Source organism: Eutrigla gurnardus (assembly GCF_963514095.1).
Source record: "Eutrigla gurnardus genome assembly, chromosome: 14".
Lineage (NCBI taxonomy): Eukaryota > Metazoa > Chordata > Actinopteri > Perciformes > Triglidae > Eutrigla > Eutrigla gurnardus.
This window is the reverse complement of record NC_139937.1, coordinates 5,523,036-5,550,254: the sequence shown is the minus strand read 5'-3', so window position 1 is coordinate 5,550,254 and position 27,219 is coordinate 5,523,036. Positions and strand designations below refer to the sequence as shown.

At 43.3% G+C, this 27,219-nt stretch overlaps 2 protein-coding genes across 6 annotated transcripts; one reads left to right on the top strand and one right to left on the bottom strand.

Annotated features, from left to right (window-relative positions):
• Nucleotides 1–66: 66 nt before the first annotated feature.
• Nucleotides 67–4,118, top strand: LOC311024178 (uncharacterized protein). 2 transcript variants are annotated; one of them, XM_084026468.1, is made up of 6 exons: nucleotides 67–377; nucleotides 836–1,017; nucleotides 1,685–1,804; nucleotides 1,922–1,978; nucleotides 2,067–2,174; nucleotides 2,259–4,118. In XM_084026468.1, the coding sequence occupies exons 1-6, from the start codon at nucleotides 287–289 to the stop codon at nucleotides 2,355–2,357; spliced, it is 657 nt and encodes a 218-aa protein (XP_083882594.1). In that variant the 5' UTR covers nucleotides 67–286; the 3' UTR covers nucleotides 2,358–4,118. The 2 variants fall into 2 exon arrangements, with proteins under 2 accessions (XP_083882594.1, XP_083882593.1); XM_084026467.1 differs by having other exon boundaries at nucleotides 794–1,017.
• Nucleotides 2,834–26,445, bottom strand: plekhg4b (pleckstrin homology domain containing, family G (with RhoGef domain) member 4B). Of its 4 annotated transcripts, none has more exons than XM_084026464.1 (24): nucleotides 26,207–26,445; nucleotides 21,315–21,512; nucleotides 19,137–20,343; nucleotides 15,304–15,507; nucleotides 14,648–14,771; nucleotides 14,060–14,153; nucleotides 13,479–13,565; nucleotides 13,134–13,250; nucleotides 12,732–12,830; nucleotides 12,350–12,492; nucleotides 12,087–12,225; nucleotides 11,844–11,966; nucleotides 11,350–11,514; nucleotides 10,377–11,233; nucleotides 9,646–9,895; nucleotides 9,228–9,317; nucleotides 8,565–8,789; nucleotides 8,206–8,376; nucleotides 7,933–8,110; nucleotides 7,703–7,819; nucleotides 7,247–7,525; nucleotides 6,257–6,492; nucleotides 4,510–4,583; nucleotides 2,834–3,163 (listed from the first exon to the last, which is right to left on the bottom strand). In XM_084026464.1, exons 1-23 carry the CDS (start codon nucleotides 26,273–26,275, stop codon nucleotides 4,539–4,541), a joined length of 5,217 nt encoding a protein of 1,738 aa, XP_083882590.1. In that variant the 5' UTR covers nucleotides 26,276–26,445; the 3' UTR covers nucleotides 2,834–3,163; nucleotides 4,510–4,538. The 4 variants fall into 4 exon arrangements, with proteins under 4 accessions (XP_083882590.1, XP_083882589.1, XP_083882588.1 ...); XM_084026463.1 differs by having other exon boundaries at nucleotides 4,514–4,583; XM_084026462.1 differs by having other exon boundaries at nucleotides 2,834–4,583.
• Nucleotides 26,446–27,219: the final 774 nt, after the last annotated feature.

Sequence of the window (27,219 nt, the reverse complement as noted above, 5' to 3'; positions counted from 1 at the left end):
CACACACACACACACACACACACACACACTCACACACACACACACACACACACACACACACACACAAACACACACACACAAACACACACACCTGTTCACTGATTGTATTGATTTGGTAAACATTTAAAAGCCGCCAAAACTTGCTATTTGCATTCATTTGTGTTCAGAAATGTCTGAATGTTGAATCAGAAATGTTGCACCGTGTTGAGCTGAAGATGGTGACATTGGTAGGGACCAGCGTCAGAGAGGAAGTGAAGGCGTGAACTGACCTCATCTTTCAAAGAATATGCAGGGAAGTGGAAACCATGCCTCCAGAGTGAGGCACCTTTTTGAGACGGACGCAGAGAGTGAAAAACATACTTCTCAAGTCAAACCAGGTAAGATTTTCACTGAATTGCACTGAAAAAAAGCTTTGCCGTACATATTTGCCACAGAGAGGATGAATTTGTGGGCACCTCAAGTCTGCATACGGACGTTAGTGGAACAGAAGTGTTTGTGACTCTTCAATGTGTTAGATTTGATTGACTCTATTCTTAAATGTTGTTGGCTGTTCACGGTTCTTTGTTTCCAATCTGTACTTTCTGGTGATTTATTGAAAGATATTCTTCTTCGTTTTGACAATATGACACATTCAAATATAACGTAATCCCACAACAACAAGCCGTCTCAAAAATATGGTGAAACAACAGCCAAATCTTTATTTGTACACTTTATTACAGGATTGTTGTGTGGCATCGCATCACAACGTACTCTCCTCTTTAAAGCTACAGCCGTGTTTGTGTCCCATGTTCAGAGGCCACAGGTAACATATTAAAGGACACCATCACCCCTCCAGGTCAGAGAGGCACCATGGCCTGTGCCAGTGTTGACATGGACATCCATGGAGCTGATGAGGCACCACGCAGAGCCAGGCAGAGAGAGCCGCCCATGACGAGACATTACCAGGCTTTAGAGCACATACCAGAGAAAAAAGGGCCGCTGTATGACCTGCTGCAGAAACAACCGGCTGTACTTGGGGTGAGTGCCAAAACTACTCAGTTTCATGCCGATAGAAACCCCTTTGAGGAGGTCACGTTGTCATCCAGATTGTGTCACAGAGGCTGATCGTCGTGGTGTATGTTTGGAGTTGGCGGCGTTGTACTCTCACCAGTTTTACATATTTTATCCTTCGCACTGAACTTGGGTTTGGGACCTAATAATTAAGTCTCAAAATGTGTATGACCCCAGTAGATAAGATAGACAAACACACACACACACACACACACACACACACACACACACACACTTTTTCTTCACCCATCACTAAAATATACATTTACATCTCACTCCATGCAACCACATTAGAGGTGCGAAAAAAGAGGGACATCCTACACGTAACTTGTGCCGCTTTGGACAGGAAACGCTTGGTTGAGGCTTTTTATTGGTGTTCTTAGTAAAAAGCTCACACAATCCTCCTGTGAATATATGTACAGTATTTTGTCAAAGGTTAAATCAATGTTATTTGTTCATTTAGACCGTGTTCATCTATCATCGATATTTGGATGATCTAATTTGGGGAACAAACATGAATCAATTACACGATTCATGCGGCATACAGATATTGTATGTGTATTGTATTCCTTGTGTATTTGGTGTATCCAGTAAGAGCCCATGCATTGTCCTGAATCCATTCTGCGTGTGCCAGTCTGTGCAGATTGTGAGCGGTCTCCTCAGTGTCGGCGTGGGAATTCTCTTCGCAGTAACCCAGGAGATGCAACACTCTCTTTTCAGTCTGTTCAGAGTTTCCCAGCTGAGCGGAGCGCTCGTAAGTCTCGGCTCAAACGGCCAACATCAACTAAACCAATTCAAAAAGCTACGCACCACATGATGAACCTATGAGGTCTTCCAGATTTGAGCGACTTTGCATTTTTTGTCCCTGCAGTTCATCATTGCTGGACTCGTTTCCAATCTGTTGTTCAAATATCCAGGATTACTGCCTGTAAGTACAACTCCCTACACGCCCGACAAACAACCCACAGCAATCAGGTGATACATGATCCAATAATAATGCCTGGCTTGTGTTCCAGGTGTCCCTCATGGTTAACTGGGGTTGTATTATTGTAGCTGCAGTATCAGCTTGTTTAATCAGTGTTGACCTGGCTCACTGGAGTCATGAAGACGATCAACATTTGAGGGTAAGAGACCATGCAGACAATATGACAAACATTCAGAAATAGATTCACACATCTGCTGGTGTAAAACTTCTGTGTTTCTCACAGATGGAGGTGCTGGAACTTTGCGTGTTGGTGCTTGAGGTCTCGGTCTCTGCGGTCCTCTGCTTCTGGTTCTCTAAAGAGAAACATGCAAAATCTCCGTGATGGAGCTCGATCGAGCAGACGTGAAAATGTAATACTTCAAATCAAATTCTGCAATTTGGCATCTGTATTAGCAGACTTGTTGTTTTGTGTGTGTGCACCATGTGTGGCTTTGAGCTGAGACTTCTGCAGAGCCCCAGGCTGTGGTCTGTGTCTGATGTTTGACTCGGACTGAGAACACAATACTTGTGGTAAATATATGTCATTTCGTCGCAAGTAAGAGGAAAAAACGCTCATCAACTTCTGCTTCGCTTTGTGTACCGGTAGCAGTGGGCCTCGCATTGTTGCTGTGTGTGTGTGTGTGTGTGGTTTGACACGGCTCTTTATCAGGGGAAATATCTGCATGTATTTTCATCTGCATTCACACTCCCAGCTGCTTTCACATACAGAAAGCCGCACCGAGCTGTGCAGGATTTGTGTGTTACAGGCGGCAGCCAAATGTTTTTCATGTCATCTGTGGCAAAGAAATGAATACAGCATCTTTTAAACCTTTTAATCAACTGTACAAACTTGAGATAACAAAAAGACTGGCAACAAAAGAAAAGACCATCCGGATAGATCTGCCTGCTATAAAACTCATCTACAATATAAACACCGACTCGTATCTAGCTCATTAAAACAAATGTACAGACCGCTGACGTACCATCATGGCAGTGTATATTATGTATCACTTTTCAATTTACAGTATCACAATGAAATGTTTTTTTAAAGGTGAGCTTCATCCATGAAATCCTCTGGTCCTCTGCTTCGCATCTCCTCGTTGTGATGCACAAGCGAGCGTTGCATCATTCAGCCTGACGACTTCACAGCTACGCAGAAAGAAAACACGAGAAAGGGGAATTAGAAAAACATCCTTTTAAACTCGCTGAGTTTACTTGTGTCGGCATGCGAGCTGAAGAATGTCAGAACACCTTTTAGTTGTAAAATGGCATCATACAACACTTATTTTAGAGGTTATAGATTTTGTTAAACCAATAATTGGGTCACCCTAAATTTGTAAAACTTAACAAATTGCTCCAGTGTAACAAGATTTTTAAGCAAAATGTTACTCAAACAATCTTTTGGAGATAAACTCAACTGTGGAAAATTAAAAATGTATTTTTTTTAGATGCTTTACTCTGGCATTTCAAAAAAATATATATATATTTTTTAATTGCTAAAGAAATGTTATTGTCAAACTATGTACATAGTCATACATATTTGAAATCTTTAAGTCCATAACATCGCTATTAATTTACAAATGAATGTTTATGACTAGATTACTGTGCTAATGAAAATTAATATTACCACTGACGGGACAACAAAGAACACGTCTTAACACTGAGCGGTGCAGCAGGCGAGGTTTCGGGGAAGCACAATAAAATGCATAAATAATATAGTAAAAATTACTTTGACCTTTCACAAAATCACAGCATTTTAACAGAAACATGTTTAAATATGTGAGGCTACTTTTAGGATCTTTCTGGTTAAACGCTGACCAAACTATTATCTCTATTTAAAGTGTGGGATGTGGCTATTTTATTGCCATTAAGGTTTTACAACAAAGGGCAGCAGTGCATTTATTCCACATTAATTAAATTTGCTTAAATATCATTACAGTGAGGCTGATCTCATTCTGCTCAGTACAATTCCTACAACCAGCAGGTCAATGTACTGCTGCTATTTGTATTGTATTATATTATATTCATATTATTGTACTATTTTATGCATTTAATATTTTTGTGTATTTTTTACTACAATTAATGCTGGATTTGAACATTAGAATAAATAAATATAAAACTAAAATAAATAAAAACAACAAGTTAAATAGTTCGACACACAACACACAAAAAAACAGAAGTGCATTCCAAAGCCCCAAAACAAAGGTTGCATCAGAGCATGCATGTGTTCAAACACACATAAAATACTCTTGACAACATATATTGACGCATATTTCACCCTCATGTCAAAACGGATGCACAGAGGAAAAAGGGAGGATGAGGGAAACGTGTAGCGAGCCAGAAGGTTACAAAGCAAACCGCCCTCAAACCCATCAGGACACACCGCCATGCAGCACGCAACACAGGCACCGAAGAGCACGTTTTCACACAGATTAGTAGTCAGTCGGGGTCCTCACAGTTGTTAGTGAGGCTGTGAAGAACATATGTTGACTTACTTACTGAGCTAAAACCCCTCAGCTCTGAGTCAGACCACAGTAGAGAGGCCTACTGCTATATGAGAGTTCTTGCTCTGGTAAAAACAAAACAGCAAAAAGGTGGTGAGTGAAAAACGGCAGCTTCAAATATCCTCTACCGCCCAGATCCCGCTCACAGGTCATCTGTCCGGTCTGCTTTAACCCGAGCGTCTGCTCCTTTTGGGCTGGTGTGAAAGCTGTCTTGAAAAGTTGGATCTCTGGTGTGATAAGTTTTTGGTGTGAAAGCAAACGTCCAAATCACAGGATATATGACAGCAGGTGTGTGATCCTAGCATGATTTCAAATGCTAAACTACTAACAAATGAGTCTGCTGACGGTGAAGTGATCTTATAATTGATATGGATAAGGCCATGTATACAACCTATTCATTAAATCAACACATATGCATGTTGGTGCTGATATTTTCCCTGATTCAAAAGTCAAAAGCTGTTAAAACTGCTGCACGTACCAATACTCTTCTCAAAGCCCAACAGTTTTGGCGGGAGATTAAACAAACTTTAGAGACTATACTAGGTATTAAATTAGTTCTTGGCCCTAAATTATTTATTCTAGGGTAATATCCTGATAGACATCACATGTCTAGAAAAATAATCACTGCCCTGGATTTATGTTTACTGCTTGCAAAAAGAGTCAGAGCACTCTCATGGAGGAGTACCAGTAAACCAAAACTCATCAACTAGGTTAAGGAAATATCCACAACTTTACCTATGGAGAAGATAACTTACATTATAAAAGGAAAACTACCACTATTCCAAAACATTCGGGGCCATTTTATGGAATATATGGAGAGTGTGGACTTAAGTAATGTGGGGAATGAAGCTGACGAGGCGTAGATGTCGGTAGTCCTTTGCAGTGATCCAAAGTAATTTCTCTTCTTTTGATGTTTGATTTCTTTATTCTGTGTGAACTGTACATCTAAATTTGTATTTTTGATCCACACATAATAGTGAAATAACCTGGGCCAACTCTTGATAAGGCAGAGAAACCTTTATTGTTTGGGTTGTTGTTGTTTTTTTGTCTTGTTTTTTTTATATACTTATACTTTCACCTAAGTGTTGCTCTATGTTATCTCATAAATACCTGACTTGCAAAGAAGGACAATTTAAATGCTGGACAATAATTTAGTTATCCCTGACGTCTTCCTTGATGTGAGAGCACTCTTATTTCTGTATATTTATGTATTTTGGAAACATTGTGAAAATTCAATAAAGATATTGTGGGGGAAAAACAACTGCTGCACGTGTTTCAGACTCTGTGTACTTAAGTGTATGACAGCAATCCCACAGCAATACGACCCAAAACATTACAGTACGAGATGTTTGTTCTGATGACACTGGTCTAAACTGTCCAATAAACAAGCTGTCACTCTGTATGACGTCATATTTCCTCCTCTTGGTTCGTTTGTAAAAAGGTGAACAGGAACTGGACTGAACTAAAATGCAACAATGTATAATTTTTCTCTGGTCCGGACCAGACGAACATGAAAGCGCCCTTAAAAACTCTGAAAGTCTGAAATCCAGATAAAAACGTTCCCAATTATTCATATAATTAGTTTTCCCACACTGGTTTCCATGTCCCAGACAGTCTTATCAGCCTGTGTAGTTGGTTTGATTTCCTTTTAGCTATTTATAAGAAGACAAGAAGATGAATGTGTGAATGAAGAGAACTTATGGTCATCTAAAGATGATGAAGACGATCAAACACTCACTGCTGTGATGAACTTGGTGCCCTGGGTTTGGGTTTGGAGGTCATCCTCTTTCTGGAATATCGAAGGAGACGCGACGGAGGAGGGAGGCGTGGAGGAGCACAGGAAGGAGGGGGCCTCGTTGTTGTTGTTGTAGGAGTCCATGACACTGTTGGGGTTCCTGGATCCAGTGAGGGGACTCAGCCCCGTTACACTGTCACTGGAGGTACACTGGGAGGAGGTTTCTGAGCTCTCCGTGACTGTCACATGACACAAAGAGAAAGATGCATGACTATAACAGCATATGAGATAAAAGTTACAGAAAGTTCTTTGTGTGGCCAGTCGAGTTAGTCGAGACTCAGCTCTTATGTGTGGGATTTTCAGACATTGGCAACTCCTAGTGGTAGCAGCAAAGAAGACACTTACTTATGGAAACAAGTATTTTGCTTTTTATGTTTTATTTGTAATTCATTTAGACCACTTTAAAGAAATCTGTTTCATTCTTCAAGTGTCAAAGACGCCAAATTCAATCTACTTTGATTTCATGCTGTAAGAGAGTAAAACCTAATGACTTCCAACAGGGTGAATACTTTTGTATTTGTTTTGAATAGAGCAACAAAATATATATTATTATGATTTCATTGTTTTCAGTTTCTTTCATCAATATGTATGTCCACACTCATCAAGAAGTTGTTGCTGTAAGACGACGCTGATTACAGCGGTTTCAATTATATTAGGTTCTTTTACAACATTGACGGCTCAGAAAATCATTCCAGTAATACAAATTTAAAAGAAAAAGAAGGGAAAAAAGCAAAAATGAGCTGGTGATTTTGGCCAAAGTCCTCCCAAGAAAGTGAAAATGACAGTTAACAGTTAAACTACAGTTCTAAAATCTTGTTTAACCCCCTGATGTTTTTTCTGTATCTGATGTTCACCTTTAAAACAAAAAAATATTTGACCTAACTATAAACAAAGGGCCTTAGGGGTTTTACAGCAGGTCAAATAGCCACTCACTCATGGAGGGCTGGCTCCCGGTGTCCTGCTCCAGCTCATCTTCCTCTATGCAGTCGTAGGGCCACTGGGCAAAGGAGGGAACGCCGGTCACCAGGTACGGATGAGTGTGCGGGTGAGAGGGGGAGGAGTAAAGATGGAGATTGAGCGAGCCCAGCAGGGAGGAGGACGACTGGCTGCTGGAGGAGGAGGTGCTGCTGTTGGAGATGGTGGAGTGAGGTCTCTTGAACGAAGTGGAGTGGTCAAATGAAGACACCGCAATGGACGCCCTGGTCCTCGACTCTGTCGGGAGAGACAAACACAGTGAGCTGAAAGCTAGATTTTGTGGTTTTAGCAAAGACAAATTTTGTGTATCTGCATTTTTACAACGTCAATCACAAAGATGCAAAAAAAAAAAAAAAAAAAAAGGGGTAGAAATAAAAGCAGGCTAAGTTTAAAATACATACAAGAGCAGCTCACCTGACCCCTTCATGATATAGTCAATGGCTCTGTCACTGATCGCTGCATCACTTGGCTTGATGTCCATAAAAGGCTTGCTTCCAATCCCCATGGAAACCATCTCCTGCATGCGCAACTCTGGAATCCAGAGATGAACATCTTTAATGACAAAACCTTGGTCTTAAATGAGAGAAAGGGTCACATTGATGTTCAGCTCAAAGTTCAGCTCAAAGTTACAGTTAAAAACACACCTCTGTTCCTGAGCGCCTGCCTCCAGAGAATCTTCCCTATGATGGCCGTCCACACAGCTTTGACCTCTGCGGAGCTGGCTTGGAGTATGAACGTGTCCTGTGACTTCCTCCGACGGAACCAGATCTCAAAGCGTAGGCCGCTGTCGCCAACATTTTCAGTCATACCAATTTCTGCTGTCTAAATAGAACAGAATTTAAAAAGAAACTCCATTTATTGTTATTAAACAAGCAGAAGAACGTGCCAAACACAATCCTCAAACAATAAACTCTTACTTTGAAGGACTGTTTATAGATGTAAAAGTCATATCCTCCCTCTATCTTCTTGGTCTTGCTGAAAAGAATGAGGTCTTCAAACAAGAAGACGTGGCGGAGGTATTTCCTGCGTCCACACCAGACTATGAACTCATCCTGGCAACGGAGTTGACCCTGCTCTTTTAGGTTCACCTGGAGAGGAAGCACGGCCGTTACACATGCGTCAGAGAGAACAATACAGTTCCTGGTGGGACTCTGACCTCACTCCGCTCTGTATACAAGAAGGATGACCTCCAGTTCAAAAATAGCTTTGTGGTTTTAGTAGATTGTCTTAGCATAATGCGAAGCACATGGATCTGTGCCCATGTATTTCTACTTACATCACAGCCCCGAATGGCATCCATAGCCAGCAGGTCGTTGCCATGGCGAAGCTGAAATTTGACCATCTCCTCTGCAGTGCGCAGGTCACTCAGTTCCTGCTCCTGGGACTGACTGCACTCCTTGATCAGGTCTTTCAGCAACAGTGCATATTTACTCATCCTCTGGATGGGCTTCAGCAAGTAGGACGCCAAGTCCATCTTGTCTCCGAGTTCCAGCTGCTTATTCTGGGGAAGAGACAACGAGAGGATCATTATTGCAGTATGCTTGCATTTTTCTACCAATAAACAGTCTGTTGAAGACGTGTTGGGAATCGGACGTGTGTTGACCAACTATTATCCTGAGTATTAAAGCTATAAAAAGTATCAACAAGTTAAAAAGAAATATAAGCAGATATTCATTTTTCAAATAAATATATAAACAAACAAGAATCCTTTAAACATGCTTATTAAATAATTGTGACAAATATATGAACTGTGTGGCACACTTTCAGTAAAACACCCTTGTAGTGCTCTCTGGTGGACAAACTATGTAATGACACTGTTTCTAAATGAACTCAAACCAAATGTCTGTACTCTTTAGAAATCCTAAAACAGGGATTATAATAAATCATCATGCATTTGACCTGCCAGTGTGTGAGGAATGCAACCAGTCTCCGGACGCACCTTAAAGAATTCGTTCCCATGGCTGCTGAGCAGAGCGTCCGACTGGGGCTTATTCTTGCTGTACAGAGCATACATTCCAAACTGATCCTCCTGCACACAAGATTAACAAGTTACAACACTGACTTTAGTAGTAAGCATGCATTTCAGTACGCCTTGCCAGATACTATGATGTGTTCAGCTCCCAAGAGTCAGTAAATGTAATTTCAGGTTCATTATGCTGTCGAAGAGTGACTGTATGGGCGTTGGAGCAACAACAAAAGTAATAGTAAAACCCTGAAACTACTACATTCAGTTGTTTTGGGGGGGGAAAAAAACAGTAACTACAGGTCAACACATCAGCAGAGTCGCTGTTGTTGGGTGCCGTTTTTAGGCTGTCAGCACGCCGCCTCAGGGCCTCTGACTGACTGTCTGGACTCACATGTCTAAGAAAACAGCTACTGATGGACAGCGGGGCGTCGACGCATGACTCCAGCTCCTTCAGGAAGTACTGACTGTGGAAGTCCCACAGTTTCTCCACATTCCCGAAAATGATGCTGCGTTTCCCCCGCAGGTCCTGGGGCAAGTCCAGGCGCTCCATCTCAGCAAAATAGTGCTCAATGACGTAGCTGAGAGAGCGGACATACTCCCGCTCTGTGGAGATCATTTCATCCACGATGTGCTGCATTTTACTGGAGAACAAAACGACATGATGGTGAGTATCCATGGTATTTACAGTGCACTGCTATAATGACTAATATAACATCAAACACCTTTAGTTGAACAACAAGAAAAATGAACCACAATTAGATGATTGTTTTGAAACATTAAAAATACAAAATCTTGCTTATTAGAGCATCTCAAATAAGGCTTATTTTCTCAGCATTGTTTTATCATACAGTGAATATTAAGAGCCTCATAAAGCATAACTAAACTATGTTTGCAAAGGAATCGTCGCGTTTGAATACACTCCAAACAGTATGTGACCGATTTAAAGCAGTTAGATTATTTTTATGTAGAAAATACTTAACTGAAGTTTTACACAAGTTGGTCACAAATTGCATAGTGTTTTATGTTTCTGGTATATTTTCCATGCTCAATACATACAGTACACATTTTAAAATACAACATGTAAAGTAATACCCCCGTATATGCTGTTCTTCACCTCCTCACCTGCTCTGTTTCTTGCCGTCTCCGCTGCTGCACCGGTTGTGGATCCTCGAGGGCGTGGACATGCTGCGGCTGCGTCCTAATGCAGGGCTCATCACATCGGGCCTCTGCAGCTTCTTCTCTGCGGACACGTTGTTAGCCACCTCCAAACCTTTGATGTACACACCCGTGTAGCCATGGATGTGGCTGACGTCGGAGTGGCCGCTGTCCCTCGGGGTCAGCTCGTAGCTCATGGTCTTCTTCATGATCTTCTTCAGCGGCTGCTTGCGGAGGCGGGCAGCCCCGGAGTAGACGGGCTCCGAGTGGCAAGAGATAGTCGAGTCGATGGTGCAGTCGCTGTCCGTGTCGTCGAACATGGACGGGCTCTGCCTCAGTTTGCTGTCGCAGTCGGGTGAGAATGTAAAGTGTGAGGTGGAGGAGATTGAACTGGTTGGGCTCTTGGAGAACGGCTTGTTGTCCTCAAAAGTTAATGGTGTGATCGCTGTCGGTAAGAGCACACACGGTTTCGCTCCTTGCAGGTCTGTTGTAGCAAACTGGTTTTCTGCCGTCTTTAAAGAAGCCGCCTCGTCAGCAGCCGTGGAGTTCGGGGCTGCCGTCATGGCTCGGGCCAAAGTCTCCTCCAACTGCTGTTTGGTCTGCTGACATTTGTGCCACACTGTGTTCCACTGCTGCAGCTGCTGAGGACTCTCCAGGGAGAGCACCGTGTCGTTCAGGGTGCTGAAGTTGTCCACGGAGAACTTGGATGCCTCGGTGTAGTAATCCTGCAGGACCTGCACCACAGTCGGGGAAATTGCGACACCTGTCGTGTCCAGATTGAGATGACGGAAATAATCCTGGCAGTGCTCCATCCACTGGTTCGCCTGCAGATTTGAATGTAAGCATTATGATACTTATTATAAAACACTCTGATTTTAATCTTCAAATATGATGAAATGTAAGTTTTGACAGGATAGCCACATTAGCTTTAAATACTTACCGAGTCATAAAATTCATACAGGTTGGCTAAGATGTCTAGCTGGGCCTTCCTCCTCTCCACTCTGCTTAAGACGGAGCCCAGATGTTGCTTAAAGTCAAGGAGAACCGAACCCGGGAGGGACTCTGGAGACGCTTTCACCAGCTGCAGGCCGTGCCTCTGCTGGTGCTGTCGGGATGACGACAAAACGGATTGAGCACTGATTGTCTACTCAAAATGTTCCATAGGTTGTGGCCCACAAGCCTCTGTTTAGGTAATGTATCACAGTTCTAGGGGTCTTGTATCAGGATGAAACATGAAAATCTTTTGAGGCACAGGAATTCAACTCACCACAGAATCAATTTTGGAAGTATTTAAATTTAAGCAACTACTGGTACAAACTTTCCATTTTATTTTGACGTTCTACGTCAACATGATATTGTCATCTGCGATTGACTATTTGCATTTTTTTTTGTCTATTGTGAAAACAATCAAAACAAAACTGCGGTCCCATTTACCACCGACTCCTCCAGAAACTGGTCCAAGCTCTCTCGCATCTCCTTGACTTTGGCCACAGACATCGTTAGCGACTCCAGAGGTGTGAGCTGCTTCTCTCCCTCTACGCTGAACCACAGTTTGATCTGGAAAGAGAAGACGATTCGTTTATTGATTGAGCATCTCATTTGGTCGAGAGAAGCACAGCAGCAGAAAAATAAGCAGCACAGATGAACAAGTAAAAAAGTGAAATAGTTGTAGCTCGCCTGTTCTGTTTGCTCCTCAAACTTGCACACGTCCAACAGGCTCTCTAACTGTTTCTGAGACTTGTTGGAGAGGATCACCAGTTTATGGACTTCTTCATCTACTTGGTTGTACAGTGCATTCAACATGTTTACAGCATCTCTAAATGAGGAAGGAAAACAACGAGAGGGCCAAACAGGTTAGGAGAAGTTGATGTTATTATCCCCACAGCTTGTATTCATTTTGACTCATGTGGTTGAGAGTCCACACATTCCTTCTACAGTACCTGTAGTTTTCATTGTCGCAGGCTTCTTCCTTCCTGATGCGGGCGAGGATCGTTCCTCCTTCTAGACGAAGTCTGTTTAGACGCGTGTCGTCGAGAACACACTTCATGAGGTGCCTCTGCTTTTCCATCACCTCGGACACTGCCTGAATTAAACACCCACAACAGTAAATAACATACAAATCATGACAGGAAGTTCAATATCTGTATTTTTCAAACTAAACTAAACCTTGTTATTGAACTCAACAGCACTGAGGGAGTCATAAAACACCCTCGTCAACTGTTTACACTGGTTAAAAGGAAAGAGGCCAGCAGAGAGCTATTGTGTGTCAGCGGAGACACGTAAATCAGAAGGCCAGACTGCCTGCAGGGGTCTGGGTCTGACCTTAGAGGTCTTCAGGTTGCCGCTGTTGCTCAGTGTGCTGATGGAGTCCTGGAGGGAGGAGATGGCTGCGCTACAACTGCTGGCAAATGGGTCAATTTTCTGTAAGGTAGAGAGAAACAGAAGGAGGGAGATTTTTAGCACTAGAAATGTCAAAACATAATAAATTACTGGAGCCTGTCGGCGTTCTTAGAAATCTGCAGGCCATTCTGGAGAAGTCCCTGTCTGAAATGCACCGGATTGATTCAAGAATATCAATTTTTTCACTTCATTAACAGAGATGCCATTTCTTATTACGATCTAACTTTGGCAAAACAGTAATTTAGTCATTAGTCTTCTTTTTTCCTCCACCCTCGCCATGCTCCACAGTGAGTGTACAAATGTTTATGATGCGGAGCCACCCACCTGTCTGAAGTGGATCCAGTGGTTGTGGTCGTAGTGGAAGGTGCCCTCCAGGTCTCGTGTGAGCTGGGTTTGGTCAATGTGCTTCAGCAGGGCTTTCAGAGATGACAGCGTTTCCGTCTGTCAAGAAAAACACAAACAGACACTCAGTTTGATCATATCTGTCATCACGGCCTTATGCTGATGACATTAGATAGGAATTCATCAAATCTCAATGTTATCTCATCCATTTACAACTATTACTGAATAACTGCAAATCACATCTACTTACATCTAGCATTCAGCAACATGAATACATCAGTTTATCTGAAATACCTCATCAATCTGGTAACAAGAGCCTTCATTTACCTGTACATCGATGTCTCTCTCAGGTTTGGCTGCTGTCTCCTTGTCCACCAGGAACAGGACAGTGTAAAGTGCATTTGGTGCTAACGCCTGAAAAAAAACAATCAATCATTTTATATTGTCATGTTAAATGAAGAGAATAGATCATAATATATAATATAATGTAGATTAAACTGACTTGTATGCATGTGTTGTGGTTTACAGAAGTGAGTAAGAAAACCCATCATAATAACATGATGATGTGTAAGTGTGCTGCAGCCAGCCTGCTCACAGTGTGCGGTTAGAAACAGACAAGTAAGCACAGGCTTCGGCATAAGGGCCCCTGGGGCCAGCCTTTTTTCAGAAAAATGTCTTGGATCTGTAGCCACCACAAACTTAAAGGTGTGCCTCTTCAACAAAAACGAAAACCAAAGTGTGTCTGAGGCGGAGAGACACAACAATAAGAAATGTGCAGGGAATGCCACAGTGTAATAATATCCATGAAAACGCAGCGCTACAAAAAAAGACAAAGAGATCTAGCCGGACCTGAAAACTCGTTGGACGTGTGTTGGAGAGTAATTACATATTTTCCACTGCGGACTCACCTGCAATTCAGACAGAGATGACAACAGAACTGGAACAGGCTGCGTCCTCCTGCTGTCTATTACAACAGTTAGGCCTTGATCGCACCTTTCTTTCCTGAAACCAAAGTAATTAGACTTAGTGTGCTGTCTTTGTCAAACACTCGACTGCATGCGACGTCATATTTTGAAAGCAAAAAAATGGATACACTCTGATAAACGAGGAAAACCTTAACACAGAAGTGTACAATCATTTAGGGACATTTGTAGATGGGTCTAGAGAATTTGGAAAATGTCAATCACATTTAAACAAACATAAACAAATATATAACAACGGCTACATGAGAAACACTTTGAGACTGACAAGACTTTTTCATTCTCAAGCTTATGGACAATGTCCTATATAAATAACACTGATGTTTTCATTCCTCTAGAAGCTCTAAATAACAGCTACAGGGTTTAGGACAATTGGAAAAATGAATGTATTAAAATAAAGGAAAGTATTAATAAAGACTGAACAGGACAGCAGTCACATTCACCTGGAGGGCTAAAGAGACAGGTGTGAGAGCTAGTGAAGACAGACAAAGTAAAGCCAGAGTATGCGTGACTTACCGCAGCGTGGAGTAGTAATAGCCTAGTAAACAGGTGAGGTCACTGACCGTGCAACTCTCACCTGCCCACACTTGAGCTCTCGTGCACACCTGTAGCACTGCCCTCCCACTGCGATCTCTGTTTCCTGGAAGAGATCACATTCTAATGTTATTTACAGCAGTAATTTACAACAGTACTTGTTTTTAAAAATATCTGCTAAATTATAAATAAGAGCACAAAAAGCAATGGTCTGACAAAGCAATATCCAGGGTTGCATTTCAGCATTTTTCCAGAGATCAAAGTACAATTTTTATCCATAAACTAAAAAAAACGAATGTTCTAAAAGCAAGCACACACACACACACACACACGCACACACACACACTACTGTTTCTTTTAACCTTTTTAACCATATTCTGCCTTGTCTGTGCTGCCATCTGTCAAGCTAAATGTCTCTGAGATATGTGTTCTATGTTTTGGTGAGCCAAAGATAATTCTCCACCCTGGTGGACAATAAAGATTTATTCTATTCTATTCTATATATCATAATGTATATGATAAGTTAAAAGGAACAAAGTTATTCCAAGTCAGAAAGATGTGTAAATGTGTTGTAAAGTGAATGTACTGAAATGCATCAAAAATTTAGATCAGCTGAGTGCTAATCGCTCGTCCGCTACCTGGCAGGATCACAGCACCCGATGTGAGCAGCTGTTGATTGACCTCTGACACCGATTTGGGGAGGGCGGCGTTAATCTCGTGGGAGGAGCCTGACGCCGAAGCCGGCCTGATGGCCGTCCCGTTTGGAGCTTTGGGAATGTGTGACTCTTCTCCACTGTGCCTGTGCCTCCTGCTCTCACCGTCGATGCTGTCATCACGCTGTCCTGTAGGAATAAGTATAAATAGTGGGCACATATTGTCTAAGCGATAATTACTGAGTTACAACCGTACAAAAATACAGTACTATCAATATAAATTAGAAGCTTCCTTTCACCTCCGTGCTAACCGTAACACGTCATGAAGAAAGTGTTTATTATTGGTGACATAGGTGTGCTCTCGTAGTGAGTTCACCCTGACTCATCACGGAGACCAGGTGTTTAGTCAGAGTCGTGGGTTACTCATGCCGTTACTGGTCTCCCATATCTTCACATCCTACTCCGCAGCCTCCCATACCTCCAGGCTTCGTTTTCAGGAATGCTCCTGACACAGTTTGTGGACTTGACTCTTTGTAGACTTGGCCAAGTACTGTGAATGTCAAAATGGATACGGGAAACCTGCACCCATTATCTAATGAATCAATTAGTTGATCGGCAGAACAATAATCAGCAACAAAATGTATCATCTTTTTCAGTAATTTCGCAAGCTAAGATGCCAACATATGTCTGTTTTAAGCGTTAGAGCAAGAATTCTGACTTTCTGAATTCTGTCACTTTAGACGAGACTAAATTGCATTTTTCACTATTTTCTGAAACTGTATTAGAATGATTAATTGATTAAAATAACTGGAAATTATTGGCAGATTATTTAATATATTCATTAAAATAAAAATAAACATTAGTAGCATCTTTGGTCTTAGATTTGTAGTAAAAAGTGTGACAGTCTGTCTGATTTGGTTGTTTGCTACTCGCTGTTTTCCAGTTTGCAGGGGTTTTGGTGTGGTCCACATCTGGGCCCGGTGTGCCCTGTTAATAGAGGCCATGCCAGAGCAGCAAGATCTCCTCGACCCACACACAGCTTTTTTGCTGGGTTTTCCTTCATTGATTGTATTGGTGACCTTGTTCTGTAATAGGAGATACTAAATCAACTTGACTTACTTGCATTACTTACTAAATGCAGCTCCTCCACTTCCTACCCTACTGATCTTGCAGACTCATGAATTTCTACTAATTTGTTGTAAATTCACTGATCTTACTATCAGATGTACTCTTGAGTGTGCTTTCCTTGTTACAGTCTACAAACCAGGCTGTGAAACAGCACTTATATTTTATGAGAACATTTTAAATACCATATAATAAGAGACAGCCATGCTTGTGGCCATGTTAGGCTATAATTAGGCACAGTGATGCTTTGAGCTAAATGCTAATACCAGCATGCTAACATGCTGATGTTTAGTTGGTGTAATGTTTACTAGTTTCACCATCGTAGTGTAGCCTGTGAGCGCACCAGAATTTTGATTTCCCTCAAACAAAGCTGAGACTGATGGGAATGTTAAGAGCGTTGCAGGGTTTGTTTGTTTTTTTTGTCAAAAAGTACAAAAGTGAGTGAATTTCTGACGGTGGTGGGATCCACAAAGATATAAGGATTCATCCCCAAGGGAACGTTAGTTGCATGGCAAACCATCCAATGGTTGTAGAGATATTTCAGACTGGACCAAAGCGTTGGACTGGCCAGCTGACCAACATTTCCATTCACAGAGAGCAGCGTAGACATAAACACAGACATCAGTCATCCAGGAACTGACGGGCTATTTACAATAGCCTTGCTGGGTCATTGCTCAAGCAACTCTACTGATCTGTGACTCTGGATGTATGTCTGATGGTCACCTGTTGTGTGTTGTGTTTTTTAACAGTTTGAGGCCTCTTGTATTGTCTTGCTCTGGCCTGTGATAGTAAACCCTCCCAGCTCAGCCTCTATTGTCTTCAAACAGTCACTGCATTTCCTGTGCGACTGTGCGGCTAGGCTTGTGTTTGCTGCATGTTTTCCTAAATTGCTTTGTTTTCAGAGGAAGTGACAAACGTAGAGTAAAGCCTCCTCAGTATTGTCCTGTGTGAAAGTCCATTTTTTGTGCAGCCCGTGCGACACATTCGCTCTCAAAGAGGCTTAATTGCTCTGGTTGCTGGAGCTTTGACTGACTGATCGCATAAATACGAGTACGTGTTTTTGAGTTGGCCGGCTCATATCAAGACTAAATCTGACCCTTCTGGAGTATTTTTTTTCAGAGGAGCGTGAGTCAGGGCAGGTTAGGTCTTGTGTTTCTGGACTGAATGGACTCTCCAAAGACACGGGCGTAGTTTGAAAGGAGTTTTTCCGTGGATCCCCTGTGGCTGATTGATTCACAAAGGAAACTTTTATAAATGAGCCAACCCATCTGGGACGAGTGCAGCCCCCAGCCCCAATAACACTGTAGGGTCTTCTCATTGTGGGATGCTGGGGTCCTGTGGTTGGTTTACAGGGTTTACAGGATCCTTTGTTGCCTTTGAAACGTCGTTGTGAGAAACCTGCTTTGCAACAGCTGAAATACAATCCCCTCTGAGGTAATCTCAGGAAAGCACCAGTGATGTGATTTAACTACTGTATTTCTGCTGTTTCTGCAGTGTAATTGACACATTTAAATCAAAATATTAAATAGAATCACCTTTATTTATCAAATCAGTCAATAAACTCAGGTAGTTTTCACCTCATTTTTCAATTCACAGAAGAATCTGTGTTTTTAAAAAAACAGCCTGATTCCCGAGGTGGTACTCTGGCATTGTCGCTTTCCTGAGCTACTCTGTATGAACAACACAAAACAGACTGACAGCGGTAAAGAAAACACTGTGTTATGAGTAAAGTTCTGTTTCCAGGGTAGGGCCATACCTGTCCCCCGAACGTGCCAAAGAACACACAGAGTGGGCTTTGAAAAATCAATCTCTCACCAATGACAGTGTTAACGCTCCAGAGTTAAGATCTGTCTCAACTCAGACTCCAACTGCAGCCACCTGATGAATAACCACTGCTGCAGGCTATATGATTACTCAGCCTGATGAGAAACCACCAGTGACATTTGGGTTTCACACCCTTAGGTTATAGTATTTGATAAGAGAGACATGATGAGTCATGGACTGTTATTATGATTGAAGAAAAACAAAACAGTCAATATTGAAGAAGTTGGTTTTAAAGGTTTTGTTTTGACACTCATTCCTCCTGAAGATATACATCTTTACAAAAGAAAATGTAGTTCCCTCCCAAAAAAGCCAAGCAAACTCCAAAATCAGCTGAACTATAGGAAAAGTAGAAAAGTTTAAACTATTGGGGTACTATATCCAACTATAGATTTTTGTACATATTTTGATGCTCTATTGAGTATTTATCATTATCAGTATATATGGGATTGACTCAAATAGTGCCCATGTTCATGGCACCACGTACATCATGTGTTTTTCACAGTTTTTAGACCAGCAGGAAGGTCTGTTGGCACAGAGAATTAAGCCTTTTCATGCTTTGGTTACACAGAAAATACTTGATATTGTTGGTCTGAGTATTTTCAAGAGATTCTGGCAATAACATAAAAACAATCAAATTGCTGGACTTAGTTAAGGGATAGCGTTATCCATTAACTACAAGTAGCTAAACCAGCATTGTACTATTATCAGCAAAATGTACAAAATGTGTGAGCAGCATTTTTAGCTGGTTGAGATGGAGCTGATTTCATCTACTTCATACTGTTTACAGGTGAGTGTTCAACATGTTATATGTTTTGAATGTAGAATGTTAATTTGCAAAGTACATATGGCGTCGTAGTAACTTTACATACCTGACTCGTCTTTGCTGCTTCTCCTCTCAGAACCAGGAAAAGCTGCCTCCAGATCCAGCTTCCCAAAACGAAGAGTGTAGCCATTCATCAGCTTTTTGGGGGAGGTGCTGACTGAGCCTCCAGAAGAGGATCGCTCCCGGTGGCCTTTCACCTGGCCTGCCTTGTTAGTCCTCTCCAGTGACTTTGAACGTCTTTCTGCCCGTCTCTCTGCGCTCCTCAGGCCTCTCTGTAAGTAGAGTAAAGGCGTGCTGGGTCTGGAGTCATCACCGCTGAGCCAGCTCCGGCTACCCAACCTCCGAGATAAGTGTTCTCTGGAGGATGTCCGGGTGTCGGGGCTGCTGCCTGGTGTCACGCTGTTCTCTCTAAGGCTAGTACTGTGCTCCGGGCTTTCCTCCAGGATCGATTCAGAGCTGGATCCCAGGCTCATGGGGTTCTGCAGGGCTTCCATGTAAGATTTCCTGAAAAGTCTCCGGCTCTCAAATGCAACAGAGTCCCTTGGGAGGCGGCGCCGAGGCCCTGGATTGCTGAGGTCTGTACTAAAAGAGAGCATCTTAGACCCTCTCTCTTTCCCACCACCATCCTCACTCCCTGTCCCACACTCTTCAGTGGGTCTCTCCATTTTAATGACTGGCGTAGCACCGTTCTCACTGCTGGAGTCCCTGTGGCGTCTGTTTGGGGAGGTGGGCTCAGAGAAGATGGAGTCGGCTCCCTGAGAGTGCAGGGACTCTCTGGAGCTGCGGTGGCTGTCCAGAGTCCCGGTGGATCCGCTGGTGCTGCAGGTGCTGAGGTGGCCACGGAAGCCACCTCTGCCGCAGTGTGCTTGCATGATGCTGTCCGCCGTGCTGCTGACAAACAGTGGGTTGACCACGTTCTTCCACGGCGTCCTGTACACAGCCGTACCAGTGGTAAGCAGGCAGTTCTGTAGTGGGTGCAGGTTTCGCTCACGTGTTACATTCTGCAAGAACTCAGCTGTGAAGACGCTACCATACATGCTTTCTGTGATGGGGACTTCTGTGATGGCCTGCCCACTGCCCGACAGACATTTTATTACCAACTTGGCAGTCTTGCGGCCTAATGGGACGACCTGTAGGTAGAAGTCTCCTTGCTTTAGACGCACTTTGTGCAGAGGGGCGAGCTGCAGGACGACCTTCTCATGGATGCAGAGGGGCCACCCCTCATGATAGAATAGCAGTCCTCTGAACCTCACCTGAGGGAAAAACAGAGAAATCAGTCAATACCCGCTACCATAAAAGATTATCCTCTGGGTGTCATGGCTCAGCTGTGGTATGACTGACATCTGCAACGCTGTGTTCAAACACATGTTTAACTTTAATGGAGTGGCAAGATGTTTTCATGGGACGAGCTGGATGAATCACTGTCAGTGGAAAAACCTGTCTGATCAGGCCTGGTTTCGCAGCAACCAAAACACAAGCCTTCACTGTGACAGAATAGAAAACAGGCTCATTTCATCTCTTATCAATGTCATGGCAATCACCGAGGACTTGATCTTCCTCTGAAGCCTCTCATATTGCCTGCAATACAAAGGCTCTCATGCACGGCGAGCCGTTCTCAGGGGCTAGGCTTAGGTGAAGCTTGCTCTGTGCTATCGTCACAGTGTAATCACTGCGGAGATGAATACAGAGGAATAAAGTTTCAGTGCTTTGGTTGTAGAGTCCCAACACACAGCAATCAAAGCTTGTGAGAGAGAATATTGAATTTCACTTTATGCCCAAGAGTCCATGGCAGCCTCTCAAACCGGCCACAATTTTTCAAGTTGGCTGCTTTTCAGTTTGTTTTCAGAACAATAATCAACTCAGTCTCAGTGGGAGTCTCCCTCTGCCTACTCGGCAACGATATTCACACTCAGCACCACTGTTCTCACATTCTTTTATCACAACATGTTTCTGTCTTGTCACATCAGTCGCTTATCTCTCAAGATGTTTATTATTCACTGTTTACATCAGTTGTCGTGTCCTATGAAAGGGATGCATGGTGCTTTTGTCTTATTTTCCTTGTTTAGACTTTACTTCCCCTTTCTCAACATTTTATTTCCAACGGTGCATGAAATCACTTGGGTTAGTAGCTGGTAAATCTGTTGTAACTCAACATGAACTCTGAAATAAATCCCCGAAGGTTATATGGATTTAACCTGCCGTCCCACATCTTGCAACAACTCACACAGGTTTCTTGTTGGATTATCTGCAGGATCCTCTTGGCAGGAAGCAAGAAGTCAATGAGGCAGCGGAGGCCGTCTCCTTTGTACTGCCTCTCCACCACACTGAAGAGCTGCCACAGGACGGTGGCAGCTGTGGCACTGAAGGGGCGGTACAGGGCCGACAAGGTGCTCTGTATGCAGCTGTCCAAAGACTCAGTGTCCTGAGGGGGGGAAAGGAGCTGGGTTAGGTTGGATATCTTTATATCAGGGCAAGTTTGTGCTCAATATGTTATGGTAACAAGAAGGCTCAAAGCTACATCAAAGGCCTTTTCCCAACCTTTTTGGTTTGTGATCCCTTTCCATTGTATGGATGTTCAGATGTGTGGAAGTAGTGAAAGTAAAAAGCTAATTAAAACACAGAACTAAACAAAAAAACAATAGAGACAAGTCTAAAACATAAACATTAATTTTGTTTAACAGATTTATTTTCGTATGAGTTTAATCATCACCACTGTCTACGGTGATCCATGCTAGTGGCTCAGTGAGGCTGTACTTTTGCTCAGCATAATACCAATGTTCAGCACGTAACAACGACAATGCTAACATGGTCATATTTAGCAGCTAGATATAATGCTTATCATGTACATCACGGTAGTTTGGCATGTTAACATGCTAGCATTTGCAGTAAATATGGATCACAGCACAGGCTAACGGACGTTTCTTAATTTAATTATTCATTAAACGTCAGGGATCACAAACATTAGTAGGATTGAGATATAACCGCCTGGACCAAAGTGACCAACAGACTGGCGGACCATGCTGAGAACCATGCCACCAACGTGATTAAAAACATCATAAATGTTGCATGAATATGCCCAAATAACAAGGATGTGCTTACTGTACATGAAATCAACCAGATAAACATTAGAGCATGATGCCACTTAGTCAGACAGTCAGGAAGTTTGAACATGACAGGAAATGGCAGCCATGATGGTCTTTCCATCAGGGAGAGGGGAAACACCTGGCGGAGTGACGTCACTGTCAGCGGACACAAACAGCAGAACTGGAAAGTACAGACTGGACTCCAGTCGAGGCTGGGCAGATGAAATGTTACCCACTAATAACAACCATGTCATCGCTGACTTTTACCTGACCCCCTACATGACCTGGGCCGCCACCAACTGGCCCCACCGGAGCAGACGGCATGTCCGACACTGTTAGCTACAACTTGTCTGGGGATGAAACTGGACATTTGGGATTACAGCAGTCCTGGATGAGGATGACCTGCTGTTGTAGTTATGATCACGGTTCAGGCAATGACCTTCCTCCCAGCAGTGAGAGCCAAGGCCAAACATCCCTCCGCTATCTGTCCTTCCCGAGTGGAACACAACAGTGGAATAGAGACATCTGCCTCCAGTGATAACCATGCGGATAGATAGCAGGCCCAGGGAAAGTCCCATACTATGACAACTGCGCACCATGCCTAAGAACGTGGGGGGTGAGGACGCAGCTCCTAACTTTCACTTGTATTCGTCGCATTTACACATCAAGAAAAGTGTGTAAAACACAGGCGCCTGGAAAATCGGGAGGTCGCCTGTGCTCCGGAGAATTTAGCGAGTCAGACAGCCCATGTTTCACCCTTTTGTAGGATCTGTCCTGTTGATCTAAGCAGCTCAGCACCATCAATTAGAGGAGAGTGACTACAGTTCAGTGCATTGGTACACATGCCACGACTCCACTACAAGGCGCTCATTGTGTACTCCGCCTCTCTAAGTGGTATGTGCTGTACAGTGTTTGGGGCCCTAAAACAAAGCACCCACCTCCATTAGCAGTCAGCCTGCTCTTAGTGAGACAAAAATGTCTCCGGGCATTAGTCACTGTTGCACCCGGGAGGAGAAGAATAACATGGAGTTTTATTGGAGGAAAGCTAACAATGGGAGGAAAGCCCTCACTACATCGCTGGGACACACCAACAAGTTTCTCTTGAGGTTCCCAGGGCAGAAAAAAAACAGTGGTAGCGTCAGAGGTAGTGTTTTGAAGAATGATTATTGCACATAAGTGCGATCAATGATTGATCAAATGCTTTTCAAGCTGTTGCACAGGTTCCTGTCCACGCAATCCAATGGTAAAACATGGACACAACACCACAGTTATCTGAACAATATCTGCATGACACAGTGTTTACCTTCAGAGTAGTGACAAATGTGCATTACATCATCACCCCGTAGATCATAACTTACATCAGGTTCAACATAATTGCTTTCTATTGTCAGGCAAGCTTTTCAAAAAGTGTCACCTGGCTAGTGGGAGATATATCTGCATGTCTAAGCAGAACCACTGAGCTTAGCCACACGAGCTGAGCATCCCATCCGCTCTGAGCCACAGAGGAATGCAGTGTGTACGGTTGTGTATGTCTAGCCTCAGTCCCTCAGCCACGACAGGAACAGATTGGGAAGTCCCTCCCCTTCTGATGCCAGGTCTTTGTACGCGGCCGCCTGTGTGAAGGAGGACCGAGGTGGTAATTAATGGCTTCGAGCTCCAGGTGGGATGCTTTTTGTCTGCACCATCAGTAAACCAGCTGTTCAGAAGGTGCACAGAGCTTGTAAGTGAGCTGGTAACTCAAAGTACAGCACCTTTGAAAGCATGTGTCTGATCACAAAGTGGAAGAAGGAAAGAATCAAAGTCAGAGGGACAGAAAGAGAGAAGGGGTGCATCGCAGAGAAAGAAAGAGCGAGAGACCTACAGAGACAGAGAGAGAGAGTGAGAGGTGGTCACTGACACATTTAGTGGGTCAGGGACACAAAAGGCGCTGCCTACCAGGCCTCCAGTGGAGCATGAAGCCACCAGGGGAGTGTAACAGGAGAGCCCTGGAGCCCCCATACAGACTGCTCACTAACCAACAGCCTCAAAGGCAGCGGTCTGACAATGGCCACAGGTTGCTCAGACCTGCCCTGCTCCAGGTGCCAGGACGCCAACAAAAGAGCCTAGTGAGACCTTACCATTGAACCCGCAGTTTGATTCAGCTTTTGATCTGTGGCGATAGAAATCCTATCTTATGAGAGGAGGAGAGGAGAGAGGCTGTGATATAAAGTCAGAGAAAAGATCTCAACATTGTACTAATAACTCTGGATACATTTAGGATGTTTGCTATACAAAGATCTTAAATCAAAGCATTGCTCGATTAAATTAAATTTACTGGGAGCTTTAAATGCAGTTTGCTGATCTTTTATCTGACTTCTGCTTCAAGTCCCTCCTAACAAGCACCGAAGCTAAAGACACAAACTTCCTATCAAATTAAAACAAAACACACACACACATACAGATACGTTAGAAACTACGTCTCTGTGTATGAACACGACAGAGCACACGCTCCAGTGGACAGTGGCCTATTAGAAAGGCATTGTAGAAAGACACTTCAGTAAATGTTATAATGTTATCTGAGCAGATAAACTTTAACCCCGTGAAGCCGACACTGATTGTGTGCCAAACACAGCTGGTCCATGAGGAGACAGCGAGATCAACAATAATGGAAGTCTGGAGGTGATAAACTGGACCACCCGCTTAAGCCAAATATACTATTTTTATTTTCCCTTTAATTTACATCAACATTCCTATGGCTTGACTGTTACATGCTAATTATATGTACATATGATAGGTTAAGTGTATGGCACACTTTCTCAAACTGTGTCATTAAAAAGCACAAAACAAAAGATGAAGAGACGGAGAGACAGCTGCGCAGTTTCCTTCCTAAATAAGACCAAATGTAACTGTACCCCAACAGAGCACGGGGGAAGATTTCACAGATTCCCACGTTGTTAAAAGAAAGACCTGATTTATGTCGTCACCTAATGACTTTGTCCTACAGGATGCAAACAACACTGACAGGATATTGTTCCTGGGCAGCGCTGACAGACCCTATAGATAGATGTTGTACTGTATACAACACAAAAAAACATCCACACATTTGATTAGGGCTTTTGCATCGAGGAAACCCCAACAACAGCAAGACAAAAAGTGAATGCTCGTCCTTCAGCCAATCGGAGCAGTGATGAGCAGTGACAGGAGAGACAAAGGAGACTAACAAAGTCTGTTGATACCTCTGCAGAGTAAATATAGCACGGGGGCATACCAAAACCAGTGGGAGGATGATAAAGGAAACAGACTTATCAGAGAGGATACAAACCTGTGCATTTCACTGACTCTAGAAATGCTAAATAGAACACTTTGGTGGAGAAAAGCCCACCATTGCCACCATGATGGCCAAAATACAGCCACGTCTGTATCTACCGAAGAAGGAAATTCAAGCTTTGAAATGCTTTGGTTTTTATGAGTTATGGTCTACAATTGCAGGGTTTAGTGCTGAACGCCTAATGTGTCTTTAATCACCACATTCAGTTTGTCATCGTCATTCGACAGATTGAGAACAAGTTGAGTGGCCATCAAAGAAGAATTACACTGCTAATGTCCTTCAAAGTGAACACAGAGTACCACAAACAGGCAACTATCAGAGAGCGGCAGACAAAAATGCAAACACTTACACGCTGTGACGTATGTTGGTATGTTTACTTTGACAACAACAAAAAAAAGACCTTGAAAAAAATTTAATTAAAACGAAATAGAGGGATATAAATATACGGAGTAATAATAAAATGCTGGATCAGCATTCTCCCTCACTTCATGCATGTCTAAATAGGAACCTGCTATGTTGTGGCTACAGAGCAAGAAGTCAAAACATGAGCCATCTACATCTACAACATGAGCGGAGACATTAAAAACATCCGCCTTTATGTGCACAACAACACACGGTTTACACTCGATACAGACCAGTTGAAACGCATGCAAAAATACACAGAAAGACACAGAAACGTCCAAGAAGTCTCTGTGAAACTGATGAAGACACATTTAAAGCTTGTACCTTAATGCTCAGGTAGTTGTCACAACTCCGGGACTTTGCTCTGGAGTGCATTTTGCCCAGCGACAGCATTTATGCACCAGGCCAAATATCACACTTCAATAAATGAGTGTGGTCAACTCCAAGCGCTAGAATCCAGTGTACAATCCCCTCTGTACGTGCTGTAAGTCATCGCTGTGATATCAAACAGGTCCCGAGCCTCTCTCTCTCTGTCCTGCTCGCCCTGTGTGCTGTGGTGAAGGCAGCTGGAGCAGAATAAACTCCTGTCGGAGCGTGAGAGAGGCAGAGCGCTGGCTTCCCCGTCACTCACCCTCCCTCCCTTCCACATAACCTCCCCCGCCCTGCTGCTGCTCTGCTACTGAAGCCTCTTCCAGCTGGATAAATGCATACTGCTGCAACTTCGGCTCATCATTCAGAGACAGAGAGAAAACACACTACCTGACCTGCACTCCCCCACCGCCCCGGAGCCCCCACACTCCACCCAGCAGGGGTCGGGACTAACTCCTCTCTGCCCCCCCTGACCCCTTGCACCCCTACCTCCACCGACAGCTCCCCTCCACCCCTCCTACCACAATGGTCTCTCTTTGTCCCGACTATACAAATGGACTAGGGTTTCAGCTTATTCTGCTGCTTTTCAAAAGGAAAAAGAAAGGAAGACATCAGCATAGGATTGGTGGCTCAGGTCACTCACAACAATGGCGCTCCTCTTAAATATTGCCAGGGAAAGACCCAATCCTTTAACTGGCCCTTACAAACCACTGACATATGCGGGACATCCTCCTGTTATATAAGACGGATAGGACCCCATCAAGGCAGATTCTAAAACAATATACAAACTGTTCTTTGAAGAGTTCCTTCAGATTTTTAGAACAGGCTGCCTTTGAGTTTAATACACACCCACAGAAACCCAATTATATCATTAGGTAGCATTCCATGAAGATGACATCTGACAGGCGTCACAAGAAAACCCTCACGAGACACAATAAACACAGGAGAGGTGAGCGTCTTTTTACCCC

Bases quoted from the DNA above. Each gene is read 5' to 3' on its own strand.
- LOC311024178 (XM_084026467.1), top strand. From the start codon at position 287: ATGCAGGGAAGTGGAAACCATGCCTCCAGAGTGAGGCACCTTTTTGAG. The intron at 378-793 runs GTAAGATTTTCA...TCCCATGTTCAG, and splicing joins TACTTCTCAAGTCAAACCAG to AGGCCACAGGTAACATATTA. The intron at 1,805-1,921 runs GTAAGTCTCGGC...TTGTCCCTGCAG, and splicing joins CCCAGCTGAGCGGAGCGCTC to TTCATCATTGCTGGACTCGT.
- plekhg4b (XM_084026462.1), bottom strand. From the start codon at position 26,275: ATGCTGTCGCTGGGCAAAATGCACTCCAGAGCAAAGTCCCGGAGTTGT. The intron at 12,831-13,133 runs GTGGGTGGCTCC...TCTACCTTACAG, and splicing joins ACTGGATCCACTTCAGACAG to AAAATTGACCCATTTGCCAG. The intron at 12,226-12,349 runs GTACTGTAGAAG...TTCCTCATTTAG, and splicing joins TGCGACAATGAAAACTACAG to AGATGCTGTAAACATGTTGA.